A 17,168-nucleotide genomic window follows, 5' to 3' on the forward strand; every position below is an offset into this window, starting at 1 on the left:
CAAGAAAGTTGTTTATATTATTTAATGTTCCTACGTCCATTGAATACATATTACCTTTACTTCTTTGATCTTTAAGATATTGCTACGTGGTTAAAGGGTTCTCAAATCTTGCCAATAGACTTTGTGCTCTCAGCATACTTGAGAAATCTGTTGATAAATTAAGTAACTTGTAGTAAGCTTTGTATTGCTACGGTTATTTGTAGTTTAATGGATTAGAAATCTATACTTGAAGACTTTGAGCTTTAAGCTAAGTTTCTAATTGTTTAATTTGTAACAATCAGTGTGAATTAGTGTTACCATAAAGGGGACTTTGTGCCGCTTAAAAGTAACTCTTTGTGTAGTTTGTTAGATTAATAGTTCTTTTCTTTAAGTATCTGAAGAGATAGATAAATTGTAACTAGGTGAAGGGAGGATACATAAACTCTGAAAAAAAAGAGTTATATGCCCAACACCAACCCACAAATTTAATTTCTTATTAATTAGAGGAGAAATTTCATAAGGAACCTCCCCTTGATGAGAGGATAGATTAATTTCTTAGCATAGCGTTGTGTGAATTTTATGTTTTGTCATTAGTACGCTGGTGACAAAATATTCACCCAACAAATGCATAACGACCTATAGAGATCGAATCATTACTACCCAAAAGCCAGTACGAAGACAACCAAAAAACAATTGAAATCCGATGTACCATTTATAATATATAAGTACGCGAAGTTAGCTATAACGACTATTAATGCTCTTCCCTAATATTTATTTAAGATAGATAAATCACTTCCTTTTACGAAAAAAATGTGGGATGCCATTTGTCTTCCATTTCCAGTTACATTATTAGTCGTCATAACCATTCCTATTGTCTGAGTAGTACATACCCCTCCTCAAGTTTGTCTATAGTAAAATTCACGGAGATGGTTTTTGATAGGGTTTTAGCGATAGATTAATTTGATGTGTGTAGCGGTGTTTTAATCAGAGGCTTTCATGTTTGAAATGGGTTTTATTGGGATTTTCTTGGAGAATTGAGAAGGATTGCATAACATTTCATTACAGGTTAATGTTAGTTGTCTGTTATCATGGCTCGTTTCTGGTGAGAATAGAAAGCATGAGCATTCCTGTTGGTAATGATTGCTTCGATTGGAATAATCCAGTCTAAAGTGCTGTCAATGGAGTGTTTGGTGCTTTGCAATTTGCAACATGTATGTTGGTCACGAGGACGAATTGGCCTATCAAAGCTGGACTCCGAGCAACTTCCCTTGGCAACCTGTTTTTCCTGGTAAGTTGTCTTGCCATCATTAATGCCTCCATTTTTTTTAGAATTCATCCACGGACTGCGGATTATGCTTTTAAGTAAATAGCACTTTAGCTTGTCTGTATTCTTACCAGAAGAAGCCTCATTTTAGTGGGGGCGAAATCTTATCTTGTACGATGACATTGACATGAAAATTGATTATAATATTATAAATAATATTAAGAGCGGGGCGTTCCATTTGACAAGAAACACGGGGGAATGTGCTAATGATTCGGAAGAAGATAGTGGAATCATGGCAACCCAAACTTTATTTCTGGGCGTTTGCTTTGATAGGTATTTTACTTACTAGAATCGCATGCGGCTAAAACCAAGTAATATATATCAGTTCACTTCTCAATCATAGGATACTGATGGTTTCCTATTTTTACAATGCTCTCTGCAGTGGATACCAAGTGGTTGCAACTGCTAGAATGAGTTCAAACCTCATTTAGCAAAATACACCAGCATTTTGATAGTGTGAAGGTCGTTCTTTATGCTCTTGTAAGCTATTTTACTAGGAGAAATTTTGATTTAAAAACATGTTTGCCAGCACACTGCCATGACTTAACTCCAGTATGATGAGTAGCAAATATCTTATTTTTCTGAGAAGTTACATTGTTGCGTGTCCATATCCCCTGGTGTGAACCCCCAAAAGCTTGGATAGTCGGGTGCAAAGGTGTGAGGCCAGAGAGGGTGTGGTTGCCCTTAACAAATTCCTTACCAAGGGCCTTATCAACAGTTTTGAGGGTATAATCCATGCCATGAGGATCTTCCAAACTCCTCTGTGGAAAGGAGGACCTAGCTTGTCTGATTTTGCCAGCTTTAGTCAGAATTAGGTCAAGGGCTAGTTGCTGGGCATTCATTTTAGGTTGTCTGGGAGTAAGGTCCTGTCCTGATTGTTGGCAGGGGAGGGCATCAGGAGCAACTGAATTATAAGTTGGGATCACCTCAAATTCTTCTTCAAAGAGAGGATTCAAAGAGACATCTTTATATTATTAATATTAAAAACATCCTTTCCATTATTACCTTCCATTGGATGCTCTGTGACTTCTGTCATCTCAATATCATTTGAGCTCTTCAACAAATGAGTGTTCATCAATGACCATATCATTATTCTTAGGTTCCTCTTTGTCAGTGGTTTGAGAATCATTTTGATCATTATTACAATATTTTTTATCATTGTTGGTTTTAAACTCCCAAACAAGTTTTGATTTCATATTTGGGCAATCCTTCTTGAGATGCCCATTTTTCTTATAAAAGAATCATGCATTTAAATTACCAAGGAGTTCCATGTCCCAAACTAGGGTTTCTTGCTCGATTGTTAGAACAATCTTCTTAGGCATAATAACCTCAGGATCTAGGGCAATTAACACCCTAGGTGGGGGAGGGTAACCCTGGATTCTTCTATCTAGGGTAACCCTGGATTCTTCTATCTACATAACATTACGCAGAAATTTTAATATCTGTGGCAGAAGTTTTCAGTATTCTATTGGAACATTCATAATTTCAATCCAGTTAGGAGCAGACCTAGCTATGACTTCTTCAAGGTTCCCCTTAGAAGACCACGGGAAAGCCCTCAGTAGGGATTGTTCGACATTCCAGAAACCCTTCTTAGAAACCCACTCGTGCATAGCATGGGTTCTAAAGACCACAACAAATAACCCTGTTTGCATCATTCTACAAAAGTTAACCTGAATATTGAGTTTTTTGCCTGAAACAATGTTTATCTAATTTTCAAAAAATCTTCGAGAAGGAAGCAAATTTGAATCCAGACAAACAAAGAATACTGCAACATTTCTCAGTCTTGCTTGCTTATTTCTAATAGCCTTTAACATATCATTATTAGGGGAAATGGAAAGTACTTTCAAGCCAGAAGAAGATCCCTTACCCTGGTTTCCTCCAAGGCTGTCACTTCCTTCGACGGGGCCTCCATTCCTATTTCTCTCTGGCTTGTTCCCCTCAAAGTCTTCGGCTCCCACTGGGCAATCCATGGCCAGTCTAACTCCTCCATTGAAGGCCGCAGAGGGAGGAATATGGCCGGGTTGTGGTTCCCCCGATACAATGCCTTCCCCATCTTTGTCATTTAATTCTCCCATGAGCCAAATGGCTCAGCAGAAGAAACTTTCCTTGACTGCAATAAATGCTGGCCTGTACTCCGTGCTAGGGGTAGGGTGGGTCATAAACACACATGGGAAAAACAATTTGAAATTCAAAAGAAGCACACCCTGCACAAAGCACATCAACCAAAACCCCAAAAAGATGAATCTAACCAAAAAGACAAACAAACACACAAAATCAGAAAAGGAGGAAGAAGAAATCCAATCTCGTTGAAGAGTACCAATCAGAGTCAGCGAAGTGAAAGCAGTGCTCTAAGGGCTTCTATGGCAGGAAACCCTTCAGCTTCCTCAGAGCACTGCACTCTCCCAGAAACTCGGCTTAATATCAGGCAAAATAACTTTTGAAAACTTTGCAAACCTTTATATGTTGTGTTTTCATTTATTAACATCGCTCTGATCTGCTGGTTGCTTTTGAATCTTTGCATGTTCTTTTTTCACTTTGAATGTCAGCCTTTCTTTGTTTTCTTTTTTCCCCCCCTTTTGATGACAAACTCGATTTGTCTTTGAAATATTGTATGCCTCTCTTTGGTCAAAGCTATCTTCATCCATTGTTTATTCATTATTGTCAATGATTTTTTAATTTGGTCAGATTATGAACCTTGATCAGATAAAAATTATCTATTGTTTTGTGCATATACATTTATACTTAAGTCATCCAGCTCATGATTGATGGTAGTTAGGTGCCATCTTTGTTCATTCAAGGTCATCTCTATTTTAGTTAGATTGAGTTAACACACCTCTTGATTGAGAGTGATTGATACCTCTTGGACTTGTCATCTCCTTGATGCATGCATTTAAGAGGCCTATATACTTGTACGTTACTATTTGTAACTTGTCTCATATTTTGAATATAGAATAGTAGTATTGAGTTTTTCTGGATTTGTGATTAATTAATAGCTAGGTTACCGGTTTCAACCCCCTTCCCCCCGGTCTTGGTTCGGTCTGCCTGTGGTTTGGACAGGGTCCGTGTTCCATAGGCGTGGTTTGTGCCAGGACGGACCCGAGCGGACTTAGGTTGAGCCCGACCGGACTAAGGTGGACCCAAGTCGAGCCCGACCAGACTAAGGTGGATCCAGGTCGAACCCGGGCGACCAATTGCCAAAAAACATCAATTTTTTTGCAATTTTTTATTTTTTTTGGAAATTCGCCACTCAAAAAATGAAAATAAAACCCTAAAAGTGAGTTTTAAAACATAAACTTGGCTCATTTCTTCTCATTTGTATTGCAAACAAAAGTGTTTTGCTAGCAGGTTGAAGAAAGGGTGAACAATGTTTGGCTTCCAAAATCAAATAGGAGGAGTTGAAGACTGAATTTTGAAGCTTCAACAAGTGTTGCAGCATCATTTCCACACACTTGCAAATTCCCATTGGCTGAAAGAGGTAGTATTCTGAACAGTTTTTTCAACTATTTTTGTTTCACAAATTGTCAAACATGAAACATTAATTGTTTTTCATTATTTTGTTTTTGTTTTGAATTTTTTCATATTATTTCTTGCCATAGGAACTAGAATGGCATCTACGTCTTCCTCTATTGGCACAAACGAACAATCAATCTCAAAACAAAGAAATGATCCAAATTCTCCCCTATGGAAGTATGTTGACATTATAAGACCGCTTCCAGGAGGTGGGGGATTCAGTTGGAAATGCCAAGTGTTGACATGTAGCTAGGTCGGATCCCTAGCGAGGGCCGACCTAGTCTTGGAATTGCTAATTGGCCTTTCGGCCTTAGCAATTCTCCATAAAATGCGCAACTTATATGTTTAATATAAAGGTATCGGTCTGGCCCTAAATAAGTAACTTGTAATTAAATAGGACTAACCCTATTCTTGGCGTCAAATCAGTAAGGCCGACTTGAGGTCTTGTAGGTAGCCTTACCTCATATATATTCAATTGTCTTGTAGTCTTTCATATACAATGAACATATGCAATTCGCAGTAAGCGAATTTGTGCTTGGGGGTGACGATAAGACCTTATCGTCTATGGTTGGGAAGGCAACAATTTGATGTTTGCCTGTGGTGAACAAGCATAGCCTGGAAAGTCAACATGGTATCAGAGCTACGGCTTTCCTAAATTGCAGATTTAGTCGGATGCGGCTTGAGTGAGTTGCAGTCGCAGTGTGACAATCTCAATGTTTGCTTGGCAATCACTGTATAGTCAAGGGTAGTTGCTGTGATCGCAAGGAGCATTTGCATCGAGGGACGTATGGAGACTCATCTCGATACACGGAGATCGCAGAAGGTGGTGATCACAGGTTACTCACGGTGGTCTCATTCGCATTGCATTGTGTCCTCGGGTGTTGGCATGTTGCTGGCTTAATCGTATCATTTTCACAATTGTTTAGTCATGCTGTGGCATGAGGCGTTCTTATTTGCATTACCCATGACCATCAAAGAGAGCATTTGCGGGTGATCTCATTGATCGTAGGGTGTATCCGTGTATGATCATAGGGGTATGTCTGCAGTATTTGCCTTGTCATAGTCATTCAAAATTGGAAGGATGGTCGCTGCCGCAGTGCTCGCCGAGAGCCATATTCACGGTGTTTGTATGTGTAATAGTCCCGAAAGGAGTTCGTTGTATTCGCACTTGAATGGGTCGCAATATAAGAAATTGGCAATTGCATAATATGATCACAGTGCGTGGTCGACATTCTTGATCGTTTGTCGATTCAGTGAAAGCGTTTGGTGGCTTGGCATGTTGACGCCACCAAGATGGAGATAGACGATGAGCAATGGCGAGGGCCGAAGGCCACACAACCATCTTCGCTAGATACTTCAGTATGGCTGGAAGCTCCGATACTGAGCCAGAACGTTGGTAGAAGACCAACCTAGAAGGAGATAAGTATTCATATGGTTGAATAAATTTTGTTGTCATTAAATCATGTATGATTTCAGTATTGACATTTTAGCTTTGGTTGAGAGGGAGTTTCAACCTCAGTGCTACATTTAGTTGTATCTTCCACCCTCTGCGGGCAATGCAAGGTGGTGTTGTATTCTTCTCTAAAGAGAAGATTGAGGTGAAAATCCTCTTCCACCCTCTGTGGGCAATGCAAGGTGGAGCCATCCTCTGCAGACAATGCAAGATGGTAGTTATCCTTCTGAGGGAGAAGGTTGAAAGATCTCTTCCACCCTCTGCGGGCAATGCAAGGTGGATCCATCCTCTGCGGGCAATGCAAGATGGATATCATGGAAGAATTCCATGATGTGTATTTATATATTTGTATGTATACTCACTTTTTTTTGCAGGCATGCATAGTAAGGTTTTGGATCCATCCTCTGCGGGCAATGCAAGATGGATAGCATGAAAGAAGTCCATGATGTATTTTTCTAATTCAGGTATGCTTGATGAATATCATAGATGTGGATTGCATGATGCATATCATTTCATGATGTAGAACGTCATTTGGTTTTCATGGGAGCAGCCATGATGTGACTTGCTTATTTGGAAGTATCCTCCCTAGCTAAGAGGGAGTGTTGACATGTAGCTAGGTCGGATCCCTAGCGAGGGCCAACCTAGTCTTGGAATTGCTAATTGGCCTTTCGGCCTTAGCAATTCTCCATAAAATGCGCAGCTTATATGTTTAATATAAAGGTATTGGTCTGGCCCTAAATAAGTAACTTGTAATTAAATAGGACTGACCCTATTCTTGGCGTCAAACCAATAAGGCCGACTTGAGGTCTTTTAGGTAGCCTTACCTCATATATATTCAATTGTCTTGTAGTCTTTCATGTACAATGAACATATGCAATTCGCAGTAAGCGAACTTGTGCTCGGGGGTGACGATAAGACCTTATCATCTATGGTTGGGAATGCAACAATTTGATGTTTGTTTGCGGTGAACAAGCACAGCCCGGAAAGTATGTTGACATTATAAGACCGCTTCCAGGAGGTGGGGGATTCCATTGGAAATGCCAAGGATGTGATGTAGAATGCAATAGTTCATATTACTGGGTGGTAGGCCATTTGTGTGGCATACCAGGAAGAGGCATCAAAAATGCCTTGGAAAAGAGGGTAAACCTATACCGGATGAGACGGTGATGAAATATATTAGGGAGCATGAGGCAACAGAAGAGAGAGAAGCCCGCAGATTGAATCAAACCGCACCAAAAAAAAACAAAGAGAATGCAACCCCCATCTAATCCCAATGTTGTAGTAGAAAACCACCCCTTCTTTTCCAGAGCTGAACCTCAAAATGAAGCACCCTTGACAGGCAAAAGAACAAAGGGGCCTTTAGAAACTGCATTTCAAAATGAGAGTCGAGACATTGCCGACCAAGATGCAGCAAGGTGCATATATGCAAATGGGTTGGCTTTAAATGTTGTTTGCTCCCCATATTGGAAGCAAATGTTGAGAAATGTTAATGAAGCTCCAAGAGGGTATAAGGGCCCAGGTTATAAGAAGGTATGTGGAACCTTATTGGCAAAAGAGGTGAAGGGGGTTGAAGATGCATTGAAACCCATAAGGGATTATGGGCCAAGACAGGTGTATCAATTGTTTCAAATGGGTGGAAAGATTCTAAACATCGTCCCTTGATCAATGTCATAGCAGTGTTCCCTAAGGGGCAATGTTTTTGAAAGCTGTGGATTATGAGGGCCAAGTAAAAGATGGCCAATTTATTGCAGACATTCTCATCTCCGCCATTGAGTTAGTGGGACCCCGCAATGTTGTTCAAGTCATAACGGAGCGCAAAAAATTGTAGAGTTACTGGTTTGTTGCTTGAGGAATGCTATGATCACATCTTTTGGACACCTTGTGCGGTCTATTCACTCAATCTTATGCTACAAAAGATTGGGAATAAAATGAAATGGATCAAAGATGTGTATGCAGAGGCTCAGGACATCTGGATGTTCATCACAAACCACCACATGTCTCAAGGGATTTTTAGATCCTTTTCAAATTTGGAGCTATTGAAGGTAAGTGAAATAGTAATTTAATTTTACATTTTCTGATTTTTAAAATTTTCAATGTTCTTAATATCATTGTGTAATATTGTGTATTCTTCTTTAAAGTTTGGCTTTATTTTTTAATCATTTTGGCATTAATTTGTGTTATAGGTTGTTGAGACCCGTTTTGCATCAAACACAATCGTCTTGAGACGACTTGTGAAAGTTAAAGTGGCACTGTGCAATATGGTGATCAACACCAATTGGACTATATGGAAGCAGAGTAGCAGTGAGAGGGCAGCAAAAATTAGGGAACGGATATTGAATGAGTCATTGTGGGATCTTGTGACATATCTCCTTAGTTTCACTGAGCCCATTATGAGCATGATTCGCTATATCAACATGGATAGGCCTTGCATTGGTGAGATTTATGATGGCATTGACTCAATACTTGAACAAATGAAGTGTAGTTTAAATGCAAGAGAGAAAGACCCCGAGGAGAAATTCTTTAAACGAGTGGAAGCAATTGTTGTAGAAAGTGGAATAAGTTGATCACTCCTTTGCATCTTCTTGCCTATGCCTTGACACCAAAGCACTGTAGCAATCAATTTCTTGATAAACTGGGAAGGATTCCACCATAGAGAGATCTAGAAGTATTTGATGGGTACAAGGCAGCATTCCTTAGACTCTATCTTGATGATGATTTGTGAGATATTGTTACAAATGAGTTCATAGAATTTGCAAATGGAAATGATCTAAGTGTTTACGCTCTTCGTCATAGATCCAATAATGATGCTCATAGTTGGTGGTACTTCCATGGCACATGCTTCCAAAACCAACAACCCCTCGCTGTCAAAGTTTTATCACAAGTAAGTTTTATTAATTAAAATTTATCACAATTTTATTTATGGTTTACTTTATCTTCGTAGGTTGCTAGTAATTTTTAATTTTAATTTTTATAAATGTATAACGTTAATTGTTTACTTTGTCTTCATAGGTTGCTAGTTTATTTGTTTCAAAAAGAAATTGGAGCACATACTCTTTCATTCACTCAGTATAAAGTGCAATAGGTTGCTATCAAAAAGAGCGGAGAATTTAGTAAATGTGCATTCCAACCTATGTCTTCTTTCACACAAGCAACCTGACTACAAGCAAGGGGAAACAAAGATGTGGGATATAGAGCCAGAGCATACTGATTTGGATGCTTCGGCTTCTCAGCTTGTTGCATTTGATGACTTGGATAGCAAGCCAACTTATAGTGCGAGTGCAAGTGCAAGTGGCATTGGCATTGGTTCATCCAATGTCAATGTCAATGATGAGGAGGATGAGGAGGAGAACGAGGATGATGAATTAGAGAATCCATTTGATGATTAAACTTTAAATTGTTGAAAGTTGAAACAATGATACTTGAATATTTTGTCATTTTGATATTAAACTTGATTTATATGATGTTATTATGGTTGATACTTGATCATGATGCTATGATTACAAGTTTATGTTGGTTTTGTTGTTTATATGATGCTATGTGACATGCTAATCTTAATTCATGCTTATAGGCTGCATATATATATATTAAAATTTACATGTTTTTGTACTAACGAACCCAAACAAACCCAAACCCCTTTTCAAAATTTTTCCATACCAGCATACCGGTTCTTCGAACCCGAACCGGTGCCCGAACCCGAACTGGCAACTTAGATTAATAGCATTTTGGACTTGGCCGGAATTCTTTTATAGGCAAAATTCTAACATTTTTTGAATGCATGTTATAATATTGTTAAAAATTGAGAAAATTCATCGGTGAGAATAGAAACTCTTCAAAGTCTTGTGCTCTAGCCTTTGATAGGTCAATTTTGCTTACATATTTTATCTTTATGCAGAAATCTGAATGACAGAGTTTATGGTGTTAATATTAGCAGGCTTCTTTTTGTTTTAGATTTTAGAGTAAATTAAACCATGTAGCTTCCCCTGCAAATGTGAAGAGGGGATTTCCTCATCCAATCTTCTGTTTTGTGTTGTCATGAGAATGATCAATCACTTTTTGGTAGTCCACTTACAGTGTACATCATATTGGCAGTGCCTAATATTTGATTAATGCCTTCTACTTTGCAAAACAAAAGGCAATAAAACACTTCACATCTTTGCAAATTTCTTTTTTGTTAAATCCTTTCACTCTAGTATCTTTTAGGCCCAAATAACTTTTGAAAACTTTGCAAACCTTCATATGTTTAGCGTTCATTTATCAACATCACTCCGATCTGCTGGTTGCTTTTGAATCTTTACATGTTCTTTTTTCACTTTGAATGTTAGCCTTTCTTTGTTTTCTTTTTTTTTTTTGTCCTTTTTGATGGCAAACTAGATTTGTTTTTGAAACATGGGTTTAGTTATGTCTAAGTTTATTGTATGCCTGGCTTTGGTCAAAGCCATCTTCATTCATTGTTTATTCATTATTGTAAATGATTTTTTAACTTGGTCAGATTTATGAACCTTGCTTAGATAATTTTTTTTATTGTTTTGTGCATATGAATTTATACTCAAGTCATATTTATGATATCATAAGTTTATTTTCATAATGTTATATTTACTCGTGCAGGGAATTTCGACGAAGAAAACAGCGAGAAAATGGTTTTGGTCTCCTTTGGATAAGAACATGTGATCCTTGGGTACACCTTCCATTAAAGGCTTTAAAGAAAGGTACTATGCAAAAGCAATTTATGGCTTGTAGTTTGGGATAAAGAAAGCACTTTATTTTTTGCTTTTTTTTTAATAGAGGGTTGAGGGCGAATTTCCATGATTTTTACTTGATTTGTCTTTACAACTGTATCAGGCTACAAACAAAATGTGATCAGTTTATGATTTTTAATTTTAATTTTCTTATCAAGAAATAGAGGTGAGGGTAGGAAAATGTTAGGAGTGATCATGACATACAGATCAACAACTGATCTTAAGGATTAACCATTATGACTAAACAAGTGCACATGTAAGATTGCAAACTTATGAGGTATTAATGTCAACGAGTTTCACCATCAGATTATAATGGCTTTAAATAAATGTAGTATGCAAAAGCAATTTATGGCTCATAGTTTGAGATAAAAAAAAAAGCATGTCATGTTTTACTAGTTTTGATATAGGTTTGAGGGTGAATTTCTGTGATATAAATTTGATTTGGCTTTACAACTGTATCAGGCTACAAGCAAAATGTGGTCAATTTGTGATTTTTTTATTTGAATCTTCTTATCATGAAATAGAGTTGAAGGTGGGAAAATATTAAGCTTGGTCGTCACATCGAAATCAGAATCTGATCAATTATGACCAAACAAGAGTTCTCTCTTTTAATTGAAATTGCCAATGAATTTCACGATTTAGATAATTAATATCTGCTAGGGTAACTAACTTCATGCCTTACTTTTAACAAAGATCTTCCTTTCTGATTAAGTGATTTCTTGAGTACCCAGTTCATGCTTGTCCCTATTCTTTTCCCAGAAACTGAAATATGTTCTTATGGGCTTTGTTTCCACTATTACTTTCAGTTTCATCATACCTTAGCCAATAGAATTCATTGGATATATCCATCCATCTAACGTGGTTGTTATGAATCTCTTTTGAGCCTTTTCAAACAATTTCTGTTTGTGCACTGAGATTCAGCAGTAGAATGTAGCAGATAAAATAGAATGCATAATAGATTCATACAATATCAACAACTGAAAATAGCTGAAAGGACAGAGAGTTTTAATATTTTAGTAATGTATATGAGTTGTGTATGTCTCAGTTTTAAATTAAAAATAGGCAGATGACAAATTCTGAACTACTGATTCGCTGAATGAATGCAGAGATATCTTGATGGGGGACCTTCCAAAAGTATACAGAGAAGTAGAACATGACTTGAAGCCTAACAATTGACTCCTAGGTTCTATATATAGAAGACGTTAGGTTGGAGCAACCCCAAACTCCTGATGAAGCTGACTACTTAGAAATTATAGTGTATGACTTAGTCAACTGTTATGTGCACCATAGTCTGCTTACATTATAATCTAGTAAATACAAGAACATGTGGAGGGTTAGGGTTTTAACATGCCCTGACCCTTTGGAAAACTGTTGCCTGTAATGCATGAGAAATGTGGTTACTTTGACATAAAGTGCTTCTTCTCTCGGTAGAATCCTTCAATGGCAAATACTTGTATTTGATGAGATACTCCATGATTGCTCTGTTGTGCAACTGTTTCAATCATTGCTTCAAAATTCCCCATGGTTTCTTGACTTTGTTAAGAGTATCATTGCTGTCAAGTAGGGGTACCGGAACTCTGTAACCCTCATTGATCTTTACATCAATGGTCTTAAGGATTTCCTTAAGCAGCACACTTATGTGGATGGTGGATGTTTGTTACATTATGCCTTGATTGCTGTACTCGTTGTTGCTGATACTGTCATAATCCTCTCACTCCCTTGAGGGAATGCAAAGATAACTTGATGCCCTTGCTTGGTTTTGGAAGGTTAAGTAGCTAACCTTGAATTTTGGTAAAACTAAGGTTATAGTCTTTGAGAAGCACACAGGAAATACTGAGAGTGGGGCGGGGGGGGGGGGGGGGGCGTGAATCAGTATTTCTAGATTTTCAAAACTATGAATACCTAAAATCTTATAAAGTATAAAGAGAACAATCATTAAGACACGAACACCAAGATTTCTGGTGGAAAACCCTTTTGGGTAAAAAATCATGGCATCAAAACTCTTTTATTAAAAATTACTAACTCAAAGATATAGAAAGTGAGCACCAACTCACGGTGGGCACCAACCCAACTCTATTGCAGTGAGCATCAACTCACAGAGAAACTGCACTAAAGAAGTACCTGTTCCACCAAATGAGGCACCAACCTGAAAGAGCACCAACTCTCCTCTCTTTTGAAACACCAACTCCTAATTGTCGTTCAAAAACTAGATTCAATATTGCTTTTCTGAGTACAAGCAATCCTTCAACACATTCAGAACCAATACCCTAAATGCTCTGCATAGAAATATTAACAATGCACTTCTATAAGCTGTAATCTGAACAAAACAGAGATTGTATCTCAGCTCCTTCACCAACAACGATAACAGAGCACACACTTCTCCAACCTGTATATGTACTCCTCCAAACTGTACATGCAGTGACTCATAAACTCGTGAACAGCTACAGTCAAATGGAGACAACACGATTTCCTTTTGTAAATGATGTTCAATTTACAATTCAATATGCAAGATGTATTCTAATTTGTATTCTCTCTATCTATGTATTATCTATTTATCTTATAAATCTGACTATCTTCTTTTGTATGGCAGGTGAGAGGAGTATTTATTGATTTCGATATCCTTCTCACAAATATCGATTGATATATATATGCAAGAGTGGAGGATCAAGCAATGCCTTGACCGGTCATGTCTTATGGACATGACCGACAAGACATTACTTGATCGCACCCTTTGATATATAATTATCAATCAGTGTTTATTCTAATCAACAGCCCGATACTAATCGGGGTCTACGTAACTTAGTGTTCAATGCCAATCGGTATTCACGTGGCATGTTAACCGATGCCAATCGGTGTTTGCGTGACATGTTAACCGATGTCAATCGGTGTCTAAGTTGACCGATACCAATCACTAACTAATAGTTATAAACCAAGCGGTGCATACTTTGCCACCCGATAGCAATATCTATAATCATCATTTGTTTACTGCTGTGAAGATATCCGATATAAATTGGGATACATGGTTAACCCGATAATAATCGGTGATCACTGTTATAATGCAAACCAATATACTATGCTATGATATGATTATCGATATTGATCGATTAAGTAGATTGGACATATACAACTTAAGAATGATCATCAAATGAAATAGCTTGAAGTTTTCCTGATAGTTTATCGATAGGATAAATGATTTAATGAGAGACTTCATTTATCTCTCATTCAATCATTTATCTTACCGAAGCTACCATACATTAACACCTTTCACAACCTTAAAACAAAAACTCCCAGCCAAATGCTAAATCCACACCCTTTAAACATAAGGCAACTATAACAATTACACTAAAAAAATGCCAAAATCCAAATTTTTTTGACGTCTATATATAAGAAGTCCACTGTCACTTCCAGGATATTTGTAAGGGAAGAACCAATACGATGCACCTTGTAATGTCCCCTTCTGCTTGACGAGCAAATAAAAGATTGAATTTCGCTAGCCTTTACTATTCCCGGAGGCTAGAGCTAAATTTAATTTATAAGGGAATAAAAAAAAAGATAATTAAATATGAAAGGGTCAAAAGCTAAAGTAATTAATCTTTCATATTTAATTATTTTAATGGGGCCACTTCAGTGACGACTTAAATTTTTCCTAGGCCAACCTATTAATGTGTCAAGAGGGGCGATACTTTTTGTAAAGGCTAAGTAAAAATTTATATAACTTGAGCGACTTATGGAAGGTGATATAATTATTCTCGTGCCTTTGTGAAAACATATCAAAGCCCGACTTTTTGGTGTAAAGCGGCATGGCTAAGACAAGGATTTTTTAAGAAGTCGATTTATATAAGTGCAGCAAATTTATTCCAATGAAATATTATTAATATTACATGAAGTGATGCAAGGAAGGTATAAGGCGAAATATAAAGTGAATTTGGTTGAGAGGGATGTCATTATTCATGATATTTTCTTCTTTGACGAACATTTTCTTTGAGCGAGTTCTGTAGCCAATACCCTAGGATGGAAATCCTAGCAGCTGGTGATCTTGGACGTAGCCCCAGGTCTCCAAATTTGGCAAATTCATTGACGGGAATGAAGGGTCGCAGTTTCCCAACAGCACTGCAGCTGTAGTTTTGGTCATTCTCAGTGATTTGGCTTGCGTTTCAGCACCTGCTTACACCGTAGTGGCATTAGAAAGAAAATCACAGTTCCAATCTCTTACGTATAGCTTGCATCCGAGGTGGGAAGGAGTCAGAGGTGTGTGGGGAAGAGGCGCTAGGCTTGGATAGCAACAGAACCTCCCTAGCTGAATGCAAATGAAGGATATACGACTGCGTAGTCATGAAAAGCATCCATGTCTGCCGTGTTAAGACAAGTTTCGAAAATTGTTCATTGAACTCATTCTTCCAAGTCATACAAGTGAGTTGGTAATATTTTGAATGTAAGCAATGTTCCTGGATATTGTAAAGAACTCAGGTTGTGCCTAAGTATTTATATTAAATGTTGCTGTATTGATATTCAGTTTGCTTAGGTTCCAAACTGCAAATTTCTCAGGAATCTTTGAGTGGTCTGGTGTGAACATTATATGCCAAAAATGCTTCATTGTTTTTCATATTAATAGCTGAAACCATACTGAGATATTTTATTTGAATTATCAGAAGCATACATAGCTCAACACAATTATCAATGAAGGATATTTTGTGCTCATTCTGATTTAAGTTAGTGATCTGGAAATAAATTCCAGCTTGCTTATTTATGTTCTCTTTTTGCATATGAATGCTGTATGATACATAAACCTCACTGGCAAATATCAAAACCAAACTCGAAGCTTAGAAATCAGAACTCTGCATCATTGCATAACAAGTGTTTCTACAAAATATCAAGTCATTAGAAATCAGAAAATACAGTGGCTTAAAACTATTTCAGAAGTTGGGATGAATTTGAATTACATATCAGATAGAGACATTAGACACCTATTCTATTTTTAAAGAAAAAACACCAAACATAAATAATTCAACATGGCTTAATGTCTGCCAACATACATCATCCAGCCTTTTGAAAACATAGAGAAATTTTAAAAATTGGCTCCCCCCCAAAAAAACATATCTTCTTCATACAACACAAATAGTAAAATTCTTTGACTGGGATTAATTCTCAAAATCCCCACGAACTCTGCAACGTGGAATATCTTCCGTCAAGTCTGAATATGCTTAACGCATGAACACATAGAATTTCCGCCCAGCTTAACATGATGGTCTCAACACGTTGTCTTTGTTGACTTTTTGTTTTAAGACACTTAAGTCTTTGCTTCAGAAACCACCACTAAACATAACACGATGTCTGCCAGAATTTTTGCTCCACCCACAACCAAAACAAAATTGAAATCTGAACAAAATTTATTTTTTGGGCCGCCAAAAATAAATCGTTTATTGTTATTTTGAAGACGAGCACATGAAGTTACAGGTTCGAAATTAAAGTCCCACTACAATTGTTGCTTTAAGAGGCAATTATAGCTCCCACGAATTTGATTCATTTAAAGCACCACATGAATAAAAGCACGATTCCACCTGGATATAATATGCAGTACTTTTACTTCACCATGTCTTCAATGACCCTGCTGCCTGAACAATGAAAATATTCCTTTGAAAAAGACTGCTGACTTTAAACAAATATTGACCCAAAGGTGAATCGGGTCCCACAAATCACAATGATGTGGCATTAGAGGCTGACATGGCATAAACTCTGACTAAGCTGCTGACTAGAGACAAGCAGGCACACAGCTAGCTGAAGTAAGTATACACATAGCTCAAACAGGCAACCAAGCACCTCAAGCAGGCACCCAAGCACCTCAAGCTGCTCAACCAGGCAAGTAGACGGCTCAACCAAGAAGGCAAGCAGCTCAATTGAACTTCAAATAAACCTTGACATCAATGTCAAAAATTCCAACAGTCTTCAACATTACTATGGGTGCTCTTTCCGTGTGCTAATTGAGATCTCAACATCCTATATCTACCTAGTTCAATTTATGGGACATTCTGTTAGTCTAAGTCCTACATCTATAGTTATGTGGTTGCAACGCTTATGCATTTTTCATGTTGTTGGAGTGACCACGTCTTCAATACACTTCTCTAGGATATACCTACTAAGATGAACCTCTTTGATGCAACTTTCAGGC

At 37.6% G+C, this 17,168-nt stretch overlaps 1 protein-coding gene across 5 annotated transcripts in view; it reads left to right on the forward strand.

Annotated features, from left to right (window-relative positions):
- The first annotated feature begins 795 nt into the window (after positions 1–795).
- The window catches only part of LOC131072219 (ribonuclease E/G-like protein, chloroplastic), a 305,133-nt gene continuing 288,760 nt past the window's right edge, over positions 796–17,168 (forward strand). For 2 of the 5 annotated variants that reach the window (XM_058008319.2, XM_058008318.2), the window contains exons 1-2: positions 797–1,267; positions 10,872–10,972. In XM_058008319.2, the coding sequence (XP_057864302.2) occupies positions 1,116–1,267; positions 10,872–10,972 (253 nt within the window). In that variant the 5' untranslated portion in view covers positions 797–1,115. Of the gene's footprint in view, positions 1,268–10,871; positions 10,973–17,168 lie in introns of all 5 variants that reach the window. The other 3 variants (XM_058008320.2, XM_058008317.2, XM_058008316.2) reach the window with 3 other exon arrangements.

Source organism: Cryptomeria japonica, chromosome 6 (assembly GCF_030272615.1).
Source record: "Cryptomeria japonica chromosome 6, Sugi_1.0, whole genome shotgun sequence".
NCBI lineage: Eukaryota > Viridiplantae > Streptophyta > Pinopsida > Cupressales > Cupressaceae > Cryptomeria > Cryptomeria japonica.